The sequence below is a fragment of the Gopherus flavomarginatus genome, chromosome 23 (assembly GCF_025201925.1).
Source record: "Gopherus flavomarginatus isolate rGopFla2 chromosome 23, rGopFla2.mat.asm, whole genome shotgun sequence".
In the NCBI taxonomy this organism is placed as follows: domain Eukaryota; kingdom Metazoa; phylum Chordata; order Testudines; family Testudinidae; genus Gopherus; species Gopherus flavomarginatus.
Genome location: NC_066639.1, coordinates 6,090,541 through 6,105,962, shown reverse-complemented (window position 1 = coordinate 6,105,962; position 15,422 = coordinate 6,090,541). Strand labels below are relative to the sequence as shown.

The 15,422-nt window shown below is 54.7% G+C and overlaps 2 protein-coding genes across 21 annotated transcripts in view; one reads left to right on the top strand and one right to left on the bottom strand.

Annotated features, from left to right (window-relative positions):
• Positions 1 to 15,422, top strand: part of LOC127039347 (gastrula zinc finger protein XlCGF57.1-like) — a 284,061-nt gene that overhangs the window by 146,358 nt on the left and 122,281 nt on the right. For 2 of the 18 annotated variants that reach the window (XM_050932887.1, XM_050932886.1), the window contains exons 1-2: positions 13,979 to 14,187; positions 14,232 to 14,284. The exons of 12 other annotated variants lie outside the window; for them this stretch is intronic. The gene's annotated coding sequence lies outside the window, so the exon portion shown is untranslated. Of the gene's footprint in view, positions 1 to 13,978; positions 14,188 to 14,231; positions 14,285 to 14,305; positions 14,312 to 15,422 lie in introns of those variants that run through there. 4 more of the 18 variants (XM_050932894.1, XM_050932896.1, XM_050932897.1 and 1 more) reach the window with 4 other exon arrangements.
• LOC127039367 (zinc finger protein 383-like) overlaps positions 1 to 15,422 on the bottom strand; it is a 124,680-nt gene that overhangs the window by 19,793 nt on the left and 89,465 nt on the right. For 2 of the 3 annotated variants that reach the window (XM_050932947.1, XM_050932948.1), the window contains exon 1: positions 2,467 to 2,815. The exons of the other annotated variant lie outside the window; for it this stretch is intronic. In XM_050932947.1, coding sequence (XP_050788904.1) covers positions 2,467 to 2,593 — 127 coding nt within the window. In that variant the 5' untranslated portion in view covers positions 2,594 to 2,815. Of the gene's footprint in view, positions 1 to 2,466; positions 2,816 to 15,422 lie in introns of those variants that run through there. 3 annotated transcript variants of the gene reach the window in all.

Here is a 15,422-nt window from a genome sequence, read left to right as displayed (position 1 = left end):
ACCAACATAACACAGACACCAAACAAGCTGAGGCAAAACAATGCACCATAAAACTGCTACACAACATTGTGCGACCACAGTTCCAAATGGCACCATGCAAAACAGCTCAGCGTAGAACAGGACACAGCACAAAAGAGAATTATTTCAATGCAGGCCTGGAAGGGATCTTGAGAGGGCGTCTACTCCAGCCTCCCGTGCTGAGGCAGAACCAAGTATCCCTAGACATTCCCAGACTGGTGTATCTCTAACGTGGTCTTAAAGACCTCCAGTGAAGGAAATTCCACAGCCTACCTTGTAAGGCAACGCAAGGCAAACACAGACCAAAACAATGCTGTACACACACATGCTGGGCTTTTGGTTAAGGGAAGTGGTAAGAATTGAAACAATTTGGATTCAGTTCCCAGTTTTTCCCCAAATTCTCCATGCAAACTTGCTAGACACCAGCGGCTGGCCTGCGCCAGCTGACTTGGGCTCACACGGCTCAGGTTGCGGAGCTGTTTAATTGTGGTGTCCATGCTCCGGCTGGGGCTGCAGCCCAAGGTCTGGCACCCTCCCAACCGGCAGGGTCCTACAGCCTGGCTTCAACCCAAGCCCAGACATCTACACTGCAATTAACAGCCCCTTCGCCTGAGTCCTGTGAGCCTGCGTCACGTGGCATGGGCCAGCTGGGGGTTTTAACAGCAGGGTAGAGATATCCTTGGTGTCTTTTCAGCACCAGTCACAATGGGAACCTTGATCTTGGTGTCTGTGCAGGAGCCCTGCACAACAGAGGGCCTGACTTCAGTAGGGGACTCTGCAACTCCCAGCATCACAAGATCCCTGATTTTGTTTAGGGTCCCTGCAGCATCTGGAAAAATATGGAGGCAGAGTCTGTGCAGTGCCCAGTACAGTGGTGGGGCGTGATCTGGGTCAGGGTCACTGCAGTGTCAGGCCCAACGGGGACACAGATCTCAGTCAAGGTCTCTGAAGTGCCCAGCACAATGGAGGCAGAAATCTGGGCCAGTCGTGCGCTGCCCAGCACAAGGGGGGGGGGGGGGGCAGTGATCTTTGTCCAGGTCTCAGTTTTCCCTGGGACAATGGGGGGCCTGATGTCTGTGGGGTCTCTGCAGTGCCCAGCACAACAGAGGCGCAGATCTCACTTGGGGTCTCCACAGCACCTGTCACAACAGTGGGGTCTGACCTCTGTTGGGGTCTCTGCAGCACCTGGCAGAACAGGGCCCAGATCTCACTTGAGGTCTCTGCAGCTCCAGGAACAAGGTCCCTGATTTTGTTTGCTGTCTCTGCAGCGCAAGGCACAATGGGAGCCTGATTTCACATGGTGTTGATGCAGGGCCTGTCATAACAGGGGCCCGGAGCTCAGTCAGGGTCACTGTAGCACCCGGCACAACAAGGTCCCTGCTCTCTATAGGGGTCTGTGCAGTTCCTGGCACCACCAGGGCCCCAAACTTGGTCAAGGTTTGTGCAGGGCACGGCACTGAGGGACCTCATCTCAGGCCAGGGCTGAGCCACGCTGAGTACGATAAGAGGCCTGATCTCAGTCACACACCTGGAGAGAAAAGCGGGACGATTTTCAAGAATTCAATATCAGTATTTTAGAACTGAGGAGAAAATGGGGCACAAACTAAATATTTGCCAATATAAGGGAAAAGCACCAACATGTGGGGAGATTTTATGTCACCATTCAACAGTTCAAGAGAAAAGACGGGAAATTGGAGGGGTTTATACAGGGATATTGAATCAACAACAGGATGGGACGGATTCTTCTGGTCACACATCCACATGGCCAGCAGAGCCCCGGGTGGTGCGGCTTTGACAGGGGAAAGGAGCGGGGCTGGAGTCAGAAGGTCACTGGCTGTGGGGAGGTGCTGGCAGTGGGGTCTAGGAATTTGACTAGCAGGCGAGGGGGGGGCTTTGGGTTGGGCAGGGTGGGGGAGGGGAAAGTAGCTGGACTGGGAAACCTGGGGCTGGGCCATCTCCATGGGGGACACTTGTTCCTCCCTCCCCTTCCTGGCCCTTCCCACGCCCTGTTGCCAGCAGAGAGGGGCCCCCCAGCCCAGCCCAGAGGTGTCCCTGTCTGAGGGCCCCCCCAGCCTCTGCCCAGTTCAGAAATCACTCGGGGGAACCATTTCCCACCCGCACAAGGACAAATCCCTGCAGGTGAAAATGGGGGAAACACCCCAAACCTGAGATCTGAACTGGCCATTGGCGAAGGGCAGAGAAAATGGGGCACAATGGGGGGAGGGGAACAGGGAACTTCTCAGGGGTTTGGGGGAGGGGGGGTCACCCTGGGTGCTGCTCGTTGCTCTCTAGGGAGAAAGGGGGCAGGACGGGAGAGGAGGGGGGTCCCCACGGGGGGGGCAGCGGTAAATCCGAGGGGATCTCAGCCCCCCCCTTTCTCTCCCCGCTCCTCGGGGGTCACCTGCTCTTCTCCCCCCCCCCCATGCCCAGAGCCCCCACGGCACAAACCCTTCTCCGGCCCCGGGAGAGGCTCCAACGGCCCCGCGCGAGCCAGACAGAGCCGGAGCGACCAACGCTCCATCGCAGCCCGGCTCCGCCTCCCCGCCGACGTCACTTCCGCTCCCAGGAGAGTCATGAACTACATCTCCCAGCCTGCCCCGGGGCCGCTTCCGCCCTCTCCAGCCCAAGTAAAGGAGGTTCCCGGGGCCAGGCAGACCGTCTCCCCGCCCCTCCTCCTTTTCCCCTGCTGAGAGACCGGCCCCCCCCCCCGCCTTTTCCCGGGGAGCGGTTTAATACAGCGGCAGCGCTGGGAGGGCTTGTGACCTCTAAACAGCCGCCAATCCCCAGCCCTGACTCCCCCCAGCGCACTCCAAACTCCCAGCTCCCCCCCAGCCCTGACCTCCCAGTGCACCCCAAACTCCCAGCTCCCCCCAGCCCCAGCCGCTCCCTCCGCCCGGCTATGACACCCCAGATCCACCCCCCGGCTCCCCCTCCCCTCGCTCCCGGGCCCAGCCTGGGCTCCGAGCTCTGCAGCCGAGCCGCGCTCCGGCCCCTCCTGCAGCTCCCGGCCCCGCCCGTGACACTCGCCCCCCGCAGCCCCGGGCAGCCCCGCTCCGGGCTCGGGGACCCCCCCCCCCGGCAGGGGGCGAGCCGGGCCCGGGCCCTCCCGACAGGAGCGTGTCCGCCCCACGCGTATTCCCATCCCCTCGGGCCCTGCCCCCGGCCTCACCGCGCTGGCTGCAGGGCTGGAGCAGCCCCCGCGCTGCGCTCCCGACCCGGCCACAGCCCCGCTGCCGGTGTAACGGGGCAGAAACTGCACCTATTGCCAAACCGGAGACTTGCTCAAAGTGTCCTCACAGGCACAAAGGGGCGGGGCGACTCCTCCCCGGGCCTGGCCCTGCCCCCGGGGCCCCACGCAGGGGGGTTGGACACGCGGGGACCCGCCTCAGCCCGGAGGGGGCAGGAGAGGGGCTGGGGCTCCCCAGGGGAAAAGCAGGGGTGGGGGCTGGTGCTGCTGAACCATCAGACTAAGGAGCCCCCGGCTGAGAGTGCAGCGAGCACGTACGTGTCAGTTCAGCGCTGGAGATGGGACCCAGCACGTGTCAATCACCTGCCTCTAAAGCCTCTAAATCCCCTGGGCACTGCTCGCCAGGGCACAGCTTGGGAGCTGCCCTGGGAATAGATCCTGCGGGAAATCCCTTCCCCCCCTCTGCTAGCTTGTGTTTGTTACAGCCCTGGAAATAACCCGCTGCCTGTGTGCCCCACAGAGAACAGAGGAGCAAATTCTCTCCCTGTTCACCCTTCCACAGCCATGAAAGGAAGGAATGAACCCCCAGCAGCGCCCTGCCCCACAGAGTCCCCCCCTGTAAGGAGAGAGATGTGCAGTGACTAGGGCTCCAGCTCAGCATCACCAGGTTTATATAACTTTTGGTGATGCCCAGAATGGGTCCAAATCCTGCTTCCTTCCTCGCCCTCGTACTACCCCATAAGCTCTGAGAGGGAGTTTGGGTACATGAGGTGCAGGCTCAGGGATGGGCAGGGGGTAGGGGGGCCGTGGCAGCCTGTGGGAGTGAATTTGGGTGCAGGAGGGGGTGCGAATTCTTGGAGGGAGTTTGAGTGCATGAGGTGCATGCTCTGGGGCTGGGCAGGGGGTTGGGAGGCAGGGGAGGCAGGGGGCGGACCCTGGGAGGGAGTTTGGGTGTGGGTGAGGTGCAGGATCTGGGCTGGATCAGGGGGTTGGGGTGCGGGGGGGCAGTGGCGGGCATTGGGAGGGAGTTTGGGTATGGGAAGGATGTGGGCTCTGGGCTGGGCCAGGGAGTTGGGGTGCAGGGGGGTGGTGGTGGGCTCTGGGAGGGAGTTTGGATGTGGGTGGGGTGCGGAATCTGGCCTGTGGCAAAGGGTTAGAGTGTGGCACCTATATGGGCAGCTCCCAAGAGTGACCCACACCCCCATCTGGCAGCAACTCCTACATGAAAGAGGCCTGGGGGGCGTGGGTTTCCTGGCATCACTGCCAGCTGGCACCACCCCTGCAGCTCCCATTGCCGCAGTTCCAATGGCAGAGTTGGCACTTAGGGTGGGGCAGCATGCGAGAGAGACACCCCACGGGGGCCACTGGGTTATGCCAGATGCTTCTGGAAGTGGTGAGCCGTGCAGAGCGAGGGTGGGCAGGAATCCGCTTTAGTCTCGCTGTGCTGCCAGTAGTGGTGGTAGGAGCCCCCGGGCCCTTTCAAATCGCCCAGGGCCAGCTGCTCAGGCTTTCTGACTTTCTGATGGGGAAGCAAAGGGAAGGCACATGTGCCCCCAGGAGCAGTTCTGGGGAGTCTTTTGGGGGCTCCTGGAGTAGGCAGCAGAGAGATGCAGCCTCACCACCGAGTCTGTTTCACTGGAGGAGAGAGGGGGCTGCAGGGTGATCTCCCACCTCTGTGCATCCAGCAGCCTGTGCTCTCCCCTGCCATGCTGGAGCCTCCACATTTATTGATTGACAAATAAAATTTACAGAATTTTTAAATATTGTGCACAGAATTTTTTTGGTGCAGAATCTCCTCAGGAGTGAGACTGACTCAGGGAACCTCCTTGGATTGTCACTGCCTGGTTAACCCCTCAGCCACCACACCAATGCACAGAGAGTGCCAAGCCCTACTGCTTTGCGGGGCTAGGGGCTGGGGTTGGCTCATACACATTCAGGCTGTGCACTCCCCCCGCTACAAACCGCTGCTGATTTCCCCCAAAAGACTCCCCAGAACTGCTCATGGGGGCACATGTGCATTCCCTTTGCTTCCCCATCGGAAAGTCAGAAAGCCTGAGCAGCTGCCCCTGGGCAATCTGAAAGGGTCCGGGGTCTCCTGCCACCACTACTGGCAGCACAGCTAGACTAAAGCGGATTCCTGCCCACTCTCGCTCTGCACGGTGCACTACTCCCAGTAGGATCTGGCACATCCCTATGGCCCCTGTGAGGTGTCTCTCTCGCATGCTGCCCCCACCCCAAATGCCAACTCTGCCATTGGAACTGCGGCAATGGGAGCTGCAGGGGTGGTGCCAGTGGGCAGTGATGCCAGGAAACCCACGCCCCCCAGGCCTCTTTCATGTAGGAGTTGCTGCCAGATGGGGGTGTGGGTCACTCTTGGGAGCTGCCCAAGATAGGTGCCACACCCTAACCCTCTGCCACAGGCCAGATCCCTCAGCCCGCCCACATCCAAACTCCCTCCCAGAGCCCACCACCACCCCCCTGCACCCCAACTCCCTGGCCCAGCCCAGAGCCCACATCCCTCCCATACCCAAACTCCATCCCAACGCCAGCCACTGCCCCCCCTGCACCCCAACCCCCTATCCAGCCCAGATCCTGCACCTCACCCACACCCAAACTCCCTCCCAGGGTCCGCCCCCTGCCTCCCAACCCCCTGCCCAGCCCCAGAGCATGCACCTCATGCACTCAAACTCCCTCCAAGAATTCGCACCCCCTCCTGCACCCAAATTCACTCCCACAGGCTGCCACCGCCCCACCTACGCCCTGCCCATCCAAGAGTCTGCACCTCATGTACCCAAACTCCCTCCTAGAGCTTTGAGGTAGGGGGTGAGGAAGGAAGGGCAGGACTTGGACTCGTTCTGGGCATCACCAAAAGTTATATAAACCTGGTGACGCTGAGCTGGAGCCCTAGTCACTGCACATCTCTCTCCTTACAGGGGGGGACTCTGTGGGGCAGGGCACTACTGGGGGTTTATTCCTTCCTTTCATGGCTGTGGAAGGGCGAACAGGGAGAGAATGTGCTCCTCTGTTCTCTGCGGAGCACACAGGCAGCGGGGTTATTTCCAGGGCTGTAACAAACACAAGCTAGCAGAGGGGGGAAGGGATTTCCCGCAGGATCTATTCCCAGGGCAGCTCCCAAGCTGTGCCCTGGCGAGCGGTGCCCAGGGGATTTAGAGGCTTTAGAGGCAGGTAATTGACACGTGCTGGGTCCCATCTCCAGCGCTGAACTGACACGTGCTCGCTGCACTCTCAGCCGGGGGCTCCTTAGTCTGATGGTTCAGCAGCACCAGCCCCCACCCCTGCTTTTCCCCTGGGGAGCCCCAGCCCCTCTCCTGCCCCCTCCGGGCTGAGGCGGGTCCCCGCGTGTCCAACCCTCCTGCGTGGGGCCCCGGGTCAGGGCCAGGCCGGGGGGGGGAGCCGCCCCTTCCTGCCCCTCCGGCCCAGACCCCGCCCCCTTGTGCCGGTGTAACGTCAGTTTGAGCAGTCCTCCCGTTTTGCAACTAGCTTCAGAACTGGAGCAAATCCCGGGGCCAGGAGCGAAGGCCGCGGGGCGGGGACACGCGTGGGGCGGACACGCTCCTGCCAGGGGGGGTTATTACGTGGAGGTCATAAACCCTCCCAGCTCTGCCGCTCCCCGGGAAGAGGCGGGGGCGGGTCTGAGAGGCCCCGGCTGGGAGAGGGGGTAGGGCCGGGACACAGAATGAGCGGTGCGGGGAGGGTCAGGCTGGCTCCGGGGACCTCCCTTCCCTGGGCTAGAAAAAGCGGAAGCGCCCCCTGGGCAGGCTGGGAGATGTAGTTCCTGACTCTCCGTGGACCGGAAGTGACACTGAGTGGGAGAGAAGAAGACTAGTTGCAAGCGCGCGCGGGCCGCTCCGGCTCTGCCTGGCTCGCGCGGGGCCGTTGGAGCCTCTCCCGGGGCCGGAGAAGGATTTGTGCCGTGGGGCTCTGGGCATGCGCAGATCGGGGTGGAGGAGAGTCCCGCATTAACCCCACCGTGGGGCCGGGGGGGCTGGGAAAGGGGCGGGGGGGAAATGTCTGTGCAGCCCGGACATGGCGGGGGGGGGGGAGCAGGTGACCCCCGAGGAGCGGGGAGAGAAAGGGGGGGGCTGAGATCCCCTCGAATTTACCGCTGCCCCCCCCGTGGGGACCCCCCTCCTCTCCCGTCCTGCCCCCTTTCTCCCTAGAGAGCAACGAGCAGCGCCCAGGGTGACCCCCCCTCCCCCAAACCCTGAGAAGTTCCCTGTTCCCCTCCCCCCATTGTGCCCCATTTTCTCTCCCCTTCGCCAATGGCCAGTTCAGATCTCAGGTTTGAGGTGTTTCCCCCATTTTCACCCGCAGGGATTTGTTCTTGTGTGGGTGGGAAATGGTTCCCCCGAGTGATTTCTGAACTGGGCAGAGGCTGGGGGGGCCCTGAGACAGGGACACCTCTGGGTGGGGCTGGGGGGGCCCCTCTCTGCTGGCAACAGGGCTTGGGAAGGGCCAGGAAGGAGAGGGAGGAGCAAGTGTCCCCCATGGAGACGGCCCAGCCCCAGGTTTCCCAGTCCAGTTACTCCTCCCCCCATCACCTGCTAGTCACATTCCCAGACCCCATTGCCAGCCCCTCCCCACAGCCAGCGACCTTCTGACTCCAGCCCCGCTCCTTTCCCCAGTGAAAAGACATCACCCAGGGCTCCCTCTTGACCTTGTGAGTGTGAGGCAAGTAGAATCAGTCCCATTCTGTTGTTGATTCAATGTCCCTGTATAATCCCCTCCAATTTCCCCTCTTCTTGTAGGGATCGGTCCTGGCTGGCAAACCACCAGATGATTGTTCCTTACACAAACCCTTTCTCTGATCAGTACAGCACGTTCTATGCTCATGCCGCGGAGTGTGGGAAACAAAGGGGAGAGTCCCAAGGCCACCAATAGGAAAATAATAAACAGAGTTGTTGACCATGCTAATGCTGTAACTGAAGCTAATAAAAGGGCTGCCACGCGTGACGGCGGGGCGCCTTCCTGAGCAAACAAGCTGTCTGTGTCTGGTTCCTTCCCGCATCTGGTGACCCCGACGTGCCAGCCCTCCGTACCCACCGGCCGGCCGAGCCGTGGTGCACCGCAGTGCGTCTTCGCACTCCCTCGTGAGTATGGGGGGGGATTTATCCGTGCAACAGAAGGCTCATGCGAAAGAGCTGGTTCAAGTACTCAAGGTAACCGGTCGCACGACAGCATCACAGCGACATGTGGAGGAATTGCTCCATGTGATAGAGGTTAAATGCCCTTGGTACCCCGAGAAAGGAACTCTCGAGGTTTCTGACTGGCAAAATGTGGGCGAACGGCTCCTAAGGGAGCCACGAGCGCCCATCCAACACATCTTGCTGTGGCAACATTGTGCAGAGGCAATCGGGCGTTTGCGAAAGGAGGCACCCCCGCTTGCCTCTCCCACCCCTACCCCACCTCCCTCATATGTCACGGAGGTTAAAACCCCAAGTCCTGCACCCAGGGCGACAGCCCCTAGTCTTGCCCCCTCTGAGTCCTTGCTGTCGTCGCCCCCCCCTTTGCCCCCTCCGGCTCCAAGCGCGGTACAGGCTGCTTTCGGCCCCAGCTGGCTGTGAAGGAAAAAATATAGACAGAGGCGAAGCAAAGGAAATACAAGTTACAGCACTGAAATTACATTTGCAAAGCTTAACTGTCCAGTAAGATCCAACAGTGTGCCTTTGTGACCCTGGAGTCGGTGTGGCTTGGTGACACCAAAGAAGCCACAGGCAGCCGACCTGGACTGGGATCTCTGAAAGAGACGCTGCAGGAGATTCCAGGGTGTAAAAGAACAGCCCTCCCAAGAGCAGAAGCATGTTGGAAATTCTGGACACGCTGTATACAGGATAATCTCCCTTCCACCTCTCCCCCTCCTCTGAACATTATACACAGAAGTGGCCAGTCTGGACGTACCTGTGTAAGTATGAAAGGAGCTTCGGGCTTGGGGCATTAATATTTTCCTGAGTGATGTGGGAGCGTTCCCAACATTCTCCATTGTTGTTTTATTATTTTATAAATGAAGCTTTAAAATTCAGTTATATGGTGTGTTTTCTTTATCTTCCCCCAGCGATCCTGTAGTGTCAGCCTGATCACCTGACACGAGGGATAGATTGGTAACAGAAATTTGTCACAGTTTGGTGAGCAATTAAGAAGGGGGGAGCACTGCAGAATTTACACCATCTATTTGTTTTACCCTTGTTATTTTGTGTTTGCTTTGCTTGGTACTGTTGGTGCTATATGTTGAGAATTGCATGAGTAAAAGTATGCCTTAATAGGATAAGGAAATGCTATTTGGTTCTGGTTCTGTTCTGTTTAACCGGTTACCGTTGTTTTTCTGCTCTGTATACATTTGGGCGTTAGGAGTGTGGGCGGAACTGAACTTCTCGTTCGTAATTCCTTGGAGTGGAAGCCATGAGTACGAGGAAGCTCTGAGGTTGTATTGAGATCCTTCTGTCCCGTCCCCTGTAGCGGTCGGTGTAATAGAAGTAGAAAAACCTGGATTAGACTGTAATTCCCTCTGTTCTCTGTGTAATTCTCTTTTCTGTTTGAGTGTCAGCAGACAGATTGATGGGTCTCTGGTAAACCCTCTAAAGCGATTTGGATTATATGCTAAGTAAATGGCCTTTACCTGGTGTTCAGAAAGGAATGTCAAGAGGAAATTGAATAGTTAAATGCCAATGGACTATGCGTTTTTGTCCAGGTGGCAAGCCTCATGAAGGAGGACTCGGGTAGTCTTGAGTAAGAATGTTTAAAGGAAAAGACCAGGAGGGGTGGGGGCTAGTTAAGAAGCCCACCCTCCTAGCTAAACTGGTAGTGGAACAAGTTGGTGCCCATGGAAGGGACAGTTCAGCAAGAAAAGCAGGATCGGGCCCAGGCAGGCAGGCAACAGAGAGAGAGATTGGAAAGCAGGTTGGAAAACTTTAAGGGTGTAGTGGAAGGAAGGAGTCAGTAAGTGTAAGCATGGGGATTTCAAATACCCAGGACTTACTTGGCATGGTGATTTAAGTTGATAAAAGTGTCTGTTGGGAGACAAGCAAGTGATTTAAGGGAGAGTGAGAAGTTAACTCTGTAGTTGCTGGAGGAAACAGCAGTTGAACTTTGTAAAAATGCTAAAGAAAAAAGTTCTTGGTGTCTGTGAAATGTTTGTAAATAAATTTAGGCAAAGAAATTATTGGATTGCTATCATTTGGTTTGGCTATGAACAATTTAGTTAAATTAGCTGAAGAATGTATACAGTGTTATGTAATTGAAAACCTGGGCTGCTTATGAAACAAATATATGAAAATATGGGGTAATTCCTCTGTTTTTGCCTGAAGTCAACAAGGGTATTTGTATATTTCAAGCGATGATTGTCTGCCCAGAAGGGGTGGGTAGACCTCTGTTTTTTTGTCTTTCAGATAATCAGAGAAAACTGATGCCAGCTGAACAGCATTCAATGTATCATGCATTTACTGGCACAACAGGAATTATGTTTTGTGTTCTATGTCCTGTCTTGTGGTGTTTGTCTCGTGGCCAAAATTGTTGTGTTTAATATTTTCATAGGATAGTCTAGTTAAAATCAAATAGAAGGGTTAAATGCAGATACTTGTTTTATTCAACTTTGGAATACAAGGTGTTTGGATAAATCAGGAGAATGTGATACACTAAAGTCTAATGCATTTGCTTAAGTAAGAAAAAGAAGCTTCATTGGCCAAATTGTTAATTAAAGAAATTGTTGTTAAAATTTGCATGCCAACAGTCTTTGGAAGCAAAGACATGAAAAGTTAACCCACTCCCCATATTGTACATGGGATCTTTCTGGCTACCTCAGATTTCTAGCCAGAGGGCTGGGGATGGTGGAAGGCTATTGGACTAGAGGTTGAATTGAATGAACTCCTCAAAGTGGGTGTGCTTATTCTAGCTCGTTGCTCCAAAGTTCTGTAATAAGGTTATTTTAGTAAAAGAGTATGTGTGGCATATATTGAATAATAAGACTAATGTACTGTATAATGGCAATGTTTACGTGTTCGTTGTTGGGAAAAGGTGTATGAGTGAAGAGTGAAAGTTTCCTTTGCAGGTTAAAGGAAGCCAAAAAGGGAGAAGAAAAAAAAAAAAGAATGAGTTAACTGAAAAGAAAAAAAGTAGCTAGGAGACTGTAGATAAGACACTGTCTCCATTCAAGGACACTGCTCACAGCTAAGACTTGGCTGATAACCAAGGAAAGGGGGGTGGGGCTTGAATGTGCCCAAGCAGCTATGAGATCTGCAAAACACTGCCAGGCACTAATGAAATGTGTTAAGTTTCTTTTCTCACAGGTAAAGAAGCGCTACCCAAAGACCGAATCAGCCCTTGCCTTCCCGGATGCCCTTCAACTAGCCCTGGCAGGCTTTGTGGGCTCCCTGTCCTATCATATTCAGAAAGATCCTCGCCTGCATGCCATTTGTCACATTCCCACTGTATTTCGTAATCTTTGCCAGCAAACCCCCATAATTGATGCGCTTACAGTATTCACTGATGGCTGCCCAACCCGTGGTGTTGTTTCTTGGTGTACTGCCACGCAATGGCACTCGTGGTTTACCATTCCTCAAACAAGCCCTCAACGGGCAGAACTTGCTGCCCTTTGTTTAGCCTTTTCTCATTTTTCCATTGTCCCCCTTAATGTTATTACAGATAGCCTTTATGTTGCTAACGTTGGTACCGCTATAGCTGGAAGCTATGTGACCCCACTTATGGAATAACCACTTCTTGCCCTTTTTCTTACCCTCCAACAGCTTCTGCGCTCCCGGTCTCACCCGTTTTTTATTGCACATATTCGTAGCCATCTTCCCCTCCCCGGGGTTTTGTCTGAGGGCAACGCTTACGCTGATACACAAGTGCGTGTTTCCTGGGTCCATTCTACTGCTTCCCCTACTTCCAGCCACGCCTTTCATCATCAAAATGCTAAAGCCCTCGCCCGGGAGTTCTCCATTCCCTTGGATGAGGCTAAAGCTGTTGTTCAACAATGCCCACAATGTTCCTCTCTCCGCTCTTACCCCCCCACCGGCGTCAACCCCCGCGGTCTCGGCGCTAATCAGCTTTGGCAAATGGATGTCACACGTTTTTCACCTTTTTCCCCGTGGAATTTTCTTCATACTACTGTTGATACCTATTCTGGTTACCTTTGGGTCACACCTCACTAAGGTGAATGTGTTCGACACGTTATTAACCATTTTGTCCGCTGTTTTTCTGTTATGGGCATCCCAGCCAAGCTGAAAACAGATAATAGGCCAGCTTACTGCTCTCAACAAATTGCTGCCTTCTGCTCCCGTTGGGGCGTTGTGCACACCTTTGGCATCCCCTATAATTCACAGGGCCAAGCTATCGTTGAGCGCGCGAATCGTACCCTCAAAACAGCTCTCCTCCAACAAAAAACAAAAGGGGGAATCCCGCCCACGCTGCCCGACAAGGAGGAGTGGTTAGCACATGTTCTTTATACAATCAATCATTTAAATCTTGTTTTTGATGGTGCCCATTATATCTCCCGTTTACAGAAACACTTTAGGTGCAAGGAAGAACTCCCCGCCCCTAAAGTAACGTATAGACAACTCCCTGGAACCACGTGGAGTGCCCCAGTCCCCTTGATTACCTGGGGGCGGGGGTACGCAGCCGTTAACATACCTAAGGGGCCTGTGTGGGTCCCAACCCGTTACATCCGTCCGTGGAAAGAGGACCCCACAGGCGGCCCGCAGCATGGCGTGGCACCAGGGTCTTAATAATCCCATTCCTGATTTCAATCAGTTATTAACAACAACAGTTACGCTGTCTCAAGAACGGCGCCGCAGTACTCCCAATGCACCAGTGACGTGGGGACAAATAAAGTCCCTCCCACAGCAAGCTGAGCGTCTGCTGGAACAGCAAGAAAAGGAGAAAACCCCAGAGAATTTGTTAACTGCTTTTATTGCTTGCCTGAATGCTAATTCTTGTGTGATGTTATGTATAATGCCTTGGCCACCTCCCTGGTTGGTATACCTGGCCTAACCGTTATTAATAGCAATAATATTAACCGGTTAGCGTGTTTAGCAGTTAAAGCTCTTAATGCTACTTCTATTGCTGTGGCATTGCTCAATGAGGAACAAACTGAATTGCGCCATGGCATTTTGCAAAATAGAGCTGCTATTGATTATCTTCTTCTATTACATCACTATGGCTGTGAAAAGGTTAATGATATGTGTTGTTTTAATATTTCTGATCACTCTCACGCTATTGATAATCAATTAGCCATAATAAAAAATCTCACTGCTCAAATACAGATTCACAATGATCCCTTTTCCTCCTGGTGGGATTGGCTGTCTAGTTGGCTGCCAGGATGGGGTTGGCTGCATCAGCTCATAACCTATGGAGGACTCTGCCTGTTGTTCCTCATACTCACCTGCTGTGGTATTCAATGTATCCCCTCCTTAATCTCCTTATGCACCCGAGGTTGTCCATGGGCCAAACAAAATTATGCTTCGTATCCTTAAAACTAAAGGGGGAGATGTAGGGATCGGTCCTGGCTGGCAAACCACCAGATGATTGTTCCTTACACAAACCCTTTCTCTGATCAGTACAGCACGTTCTATGCTCATGCCGCGGAGTGTGGGAAACAAAGGGGAGAGTCCCAAGGCCACCAATAGGAAAATAATAAACAGAGTTGTTGACCATGCTAATGCTGTAACTGAAGCTAATAAAAGGGCTGCCACGCGTGACGGCGGGGCGCCTTCCTGAGCAAACAAGCTGTCTGTGTCTGGTTCCTTCCCGCACTTCTCTCTTAAACTGTTGAATAGTGACATAAAATCTCCCCACATGTTGATGCTTGTCCCTTATATTGGCAAATATTCAGCTTGTGCCCCATTTTCTCCTCAGTTCTGAAATACGGATATTGAATTCTCAAAAATCTTCCCACTTTTCTCTCCAGGTGTGTGACTGAGATCAGGGCTCCTATCGTACTGAGCGTGGCCCTGTTCTGCAAGGCGCTGCAGGTACCCCAGCTGAGATCTGGACCCTGTTCTTCCAGGCACTGAAGAGACCCCAGCTGAGATCTGGGCCTTGTTCTGCCAGGCACTGAAGAGACCCCAGGTGAGATCAGACCCCACTGTTGTCCAGGTAAAACTGAGACCTGCACTAAAATCACGGTCCCCCTTGTGCCAGGCAGCGCATGACTGTGACCCAAACAGCTGCCTCCATTGTTCTGAGTACTTCAGAGACCTCGACTGAGATCTGTGTCCCCGTTGGGCCTGGCATTGCACTGACCGTAACGAAGATCACACCCCACCCCTGTACTGTGCACTGCACAGACCCTGACAGAGATCCTGCCCCCACATTTTGCCAGTTGCTGCAGGGGCCCTAAACAAAATCAGGGCTCCTGTAATGCTGGGAGCTGCAGAGTCCCCAACTGAGATGAGGCTTCCTGTTGTGCAGGGCTCTGCACAGACACTGACCAAGATCAGAGTCCCCATTCTGACAGGTGCGGAAAAGACACCAAGGGTATCTCTACACTGCCATTAAAACCCCCCACTGACCCTTCCCAGCTGACTCAGGCTCACCAGGCTCAGGCAAAGGGGCTGTTTAATTGCAGTGTAGATGTCTGGGCTCAGGCTGGAGCCAGGCTATAGGATCCTGCGAGGTGGGAGGGTGCCAGACCTTGGGCTGCAGCCCCAGCCGGAACATGGACACCACAATTAAACAGCCCCACAGCCTGAGCCGTGTGAGCCCAAGTCAGCGGGCACAGGCCAGCCGCCGGTGTCTGACTGCAGTGTCGACATGCCCACAGGGACAGAGAGGCCTTGCCACAAAAAGCTGAAAGGCCAAATAGGCCAATGGTGGGAGGCGACTCTCCATTTTACAGATGGGGAAACTGAAGCTCAGAGAGCTGAAGTAATTTGCTCAAGTTTGCATGGAGAATTTGTGGCAAAACTGGGAACTGAACCCAGATGGTTTCAGTTCTTGCCTCTCCCCTTATCCACAAGCCCAGCGTGTGTGTTCAGCCTTGTTCTGGCCTGTATCTGCCTTGCATTGGCTTCCAAGGGATACTGTGGAATTCCTTTCACTGGAGGTTTTTAAGACCAGGTTAGAGATACACCAGTCTGGGAATGTCTAGGGATACTTGGTTCTACCTCAGCACAGGAGGCTGGAGTAGATGACCTCTCAAGATCCCTTCCAGGCCTGCATTGAAATAATTCTCTTTTGTGCTGTGTCCTGTTCTACGCTGAGCTGT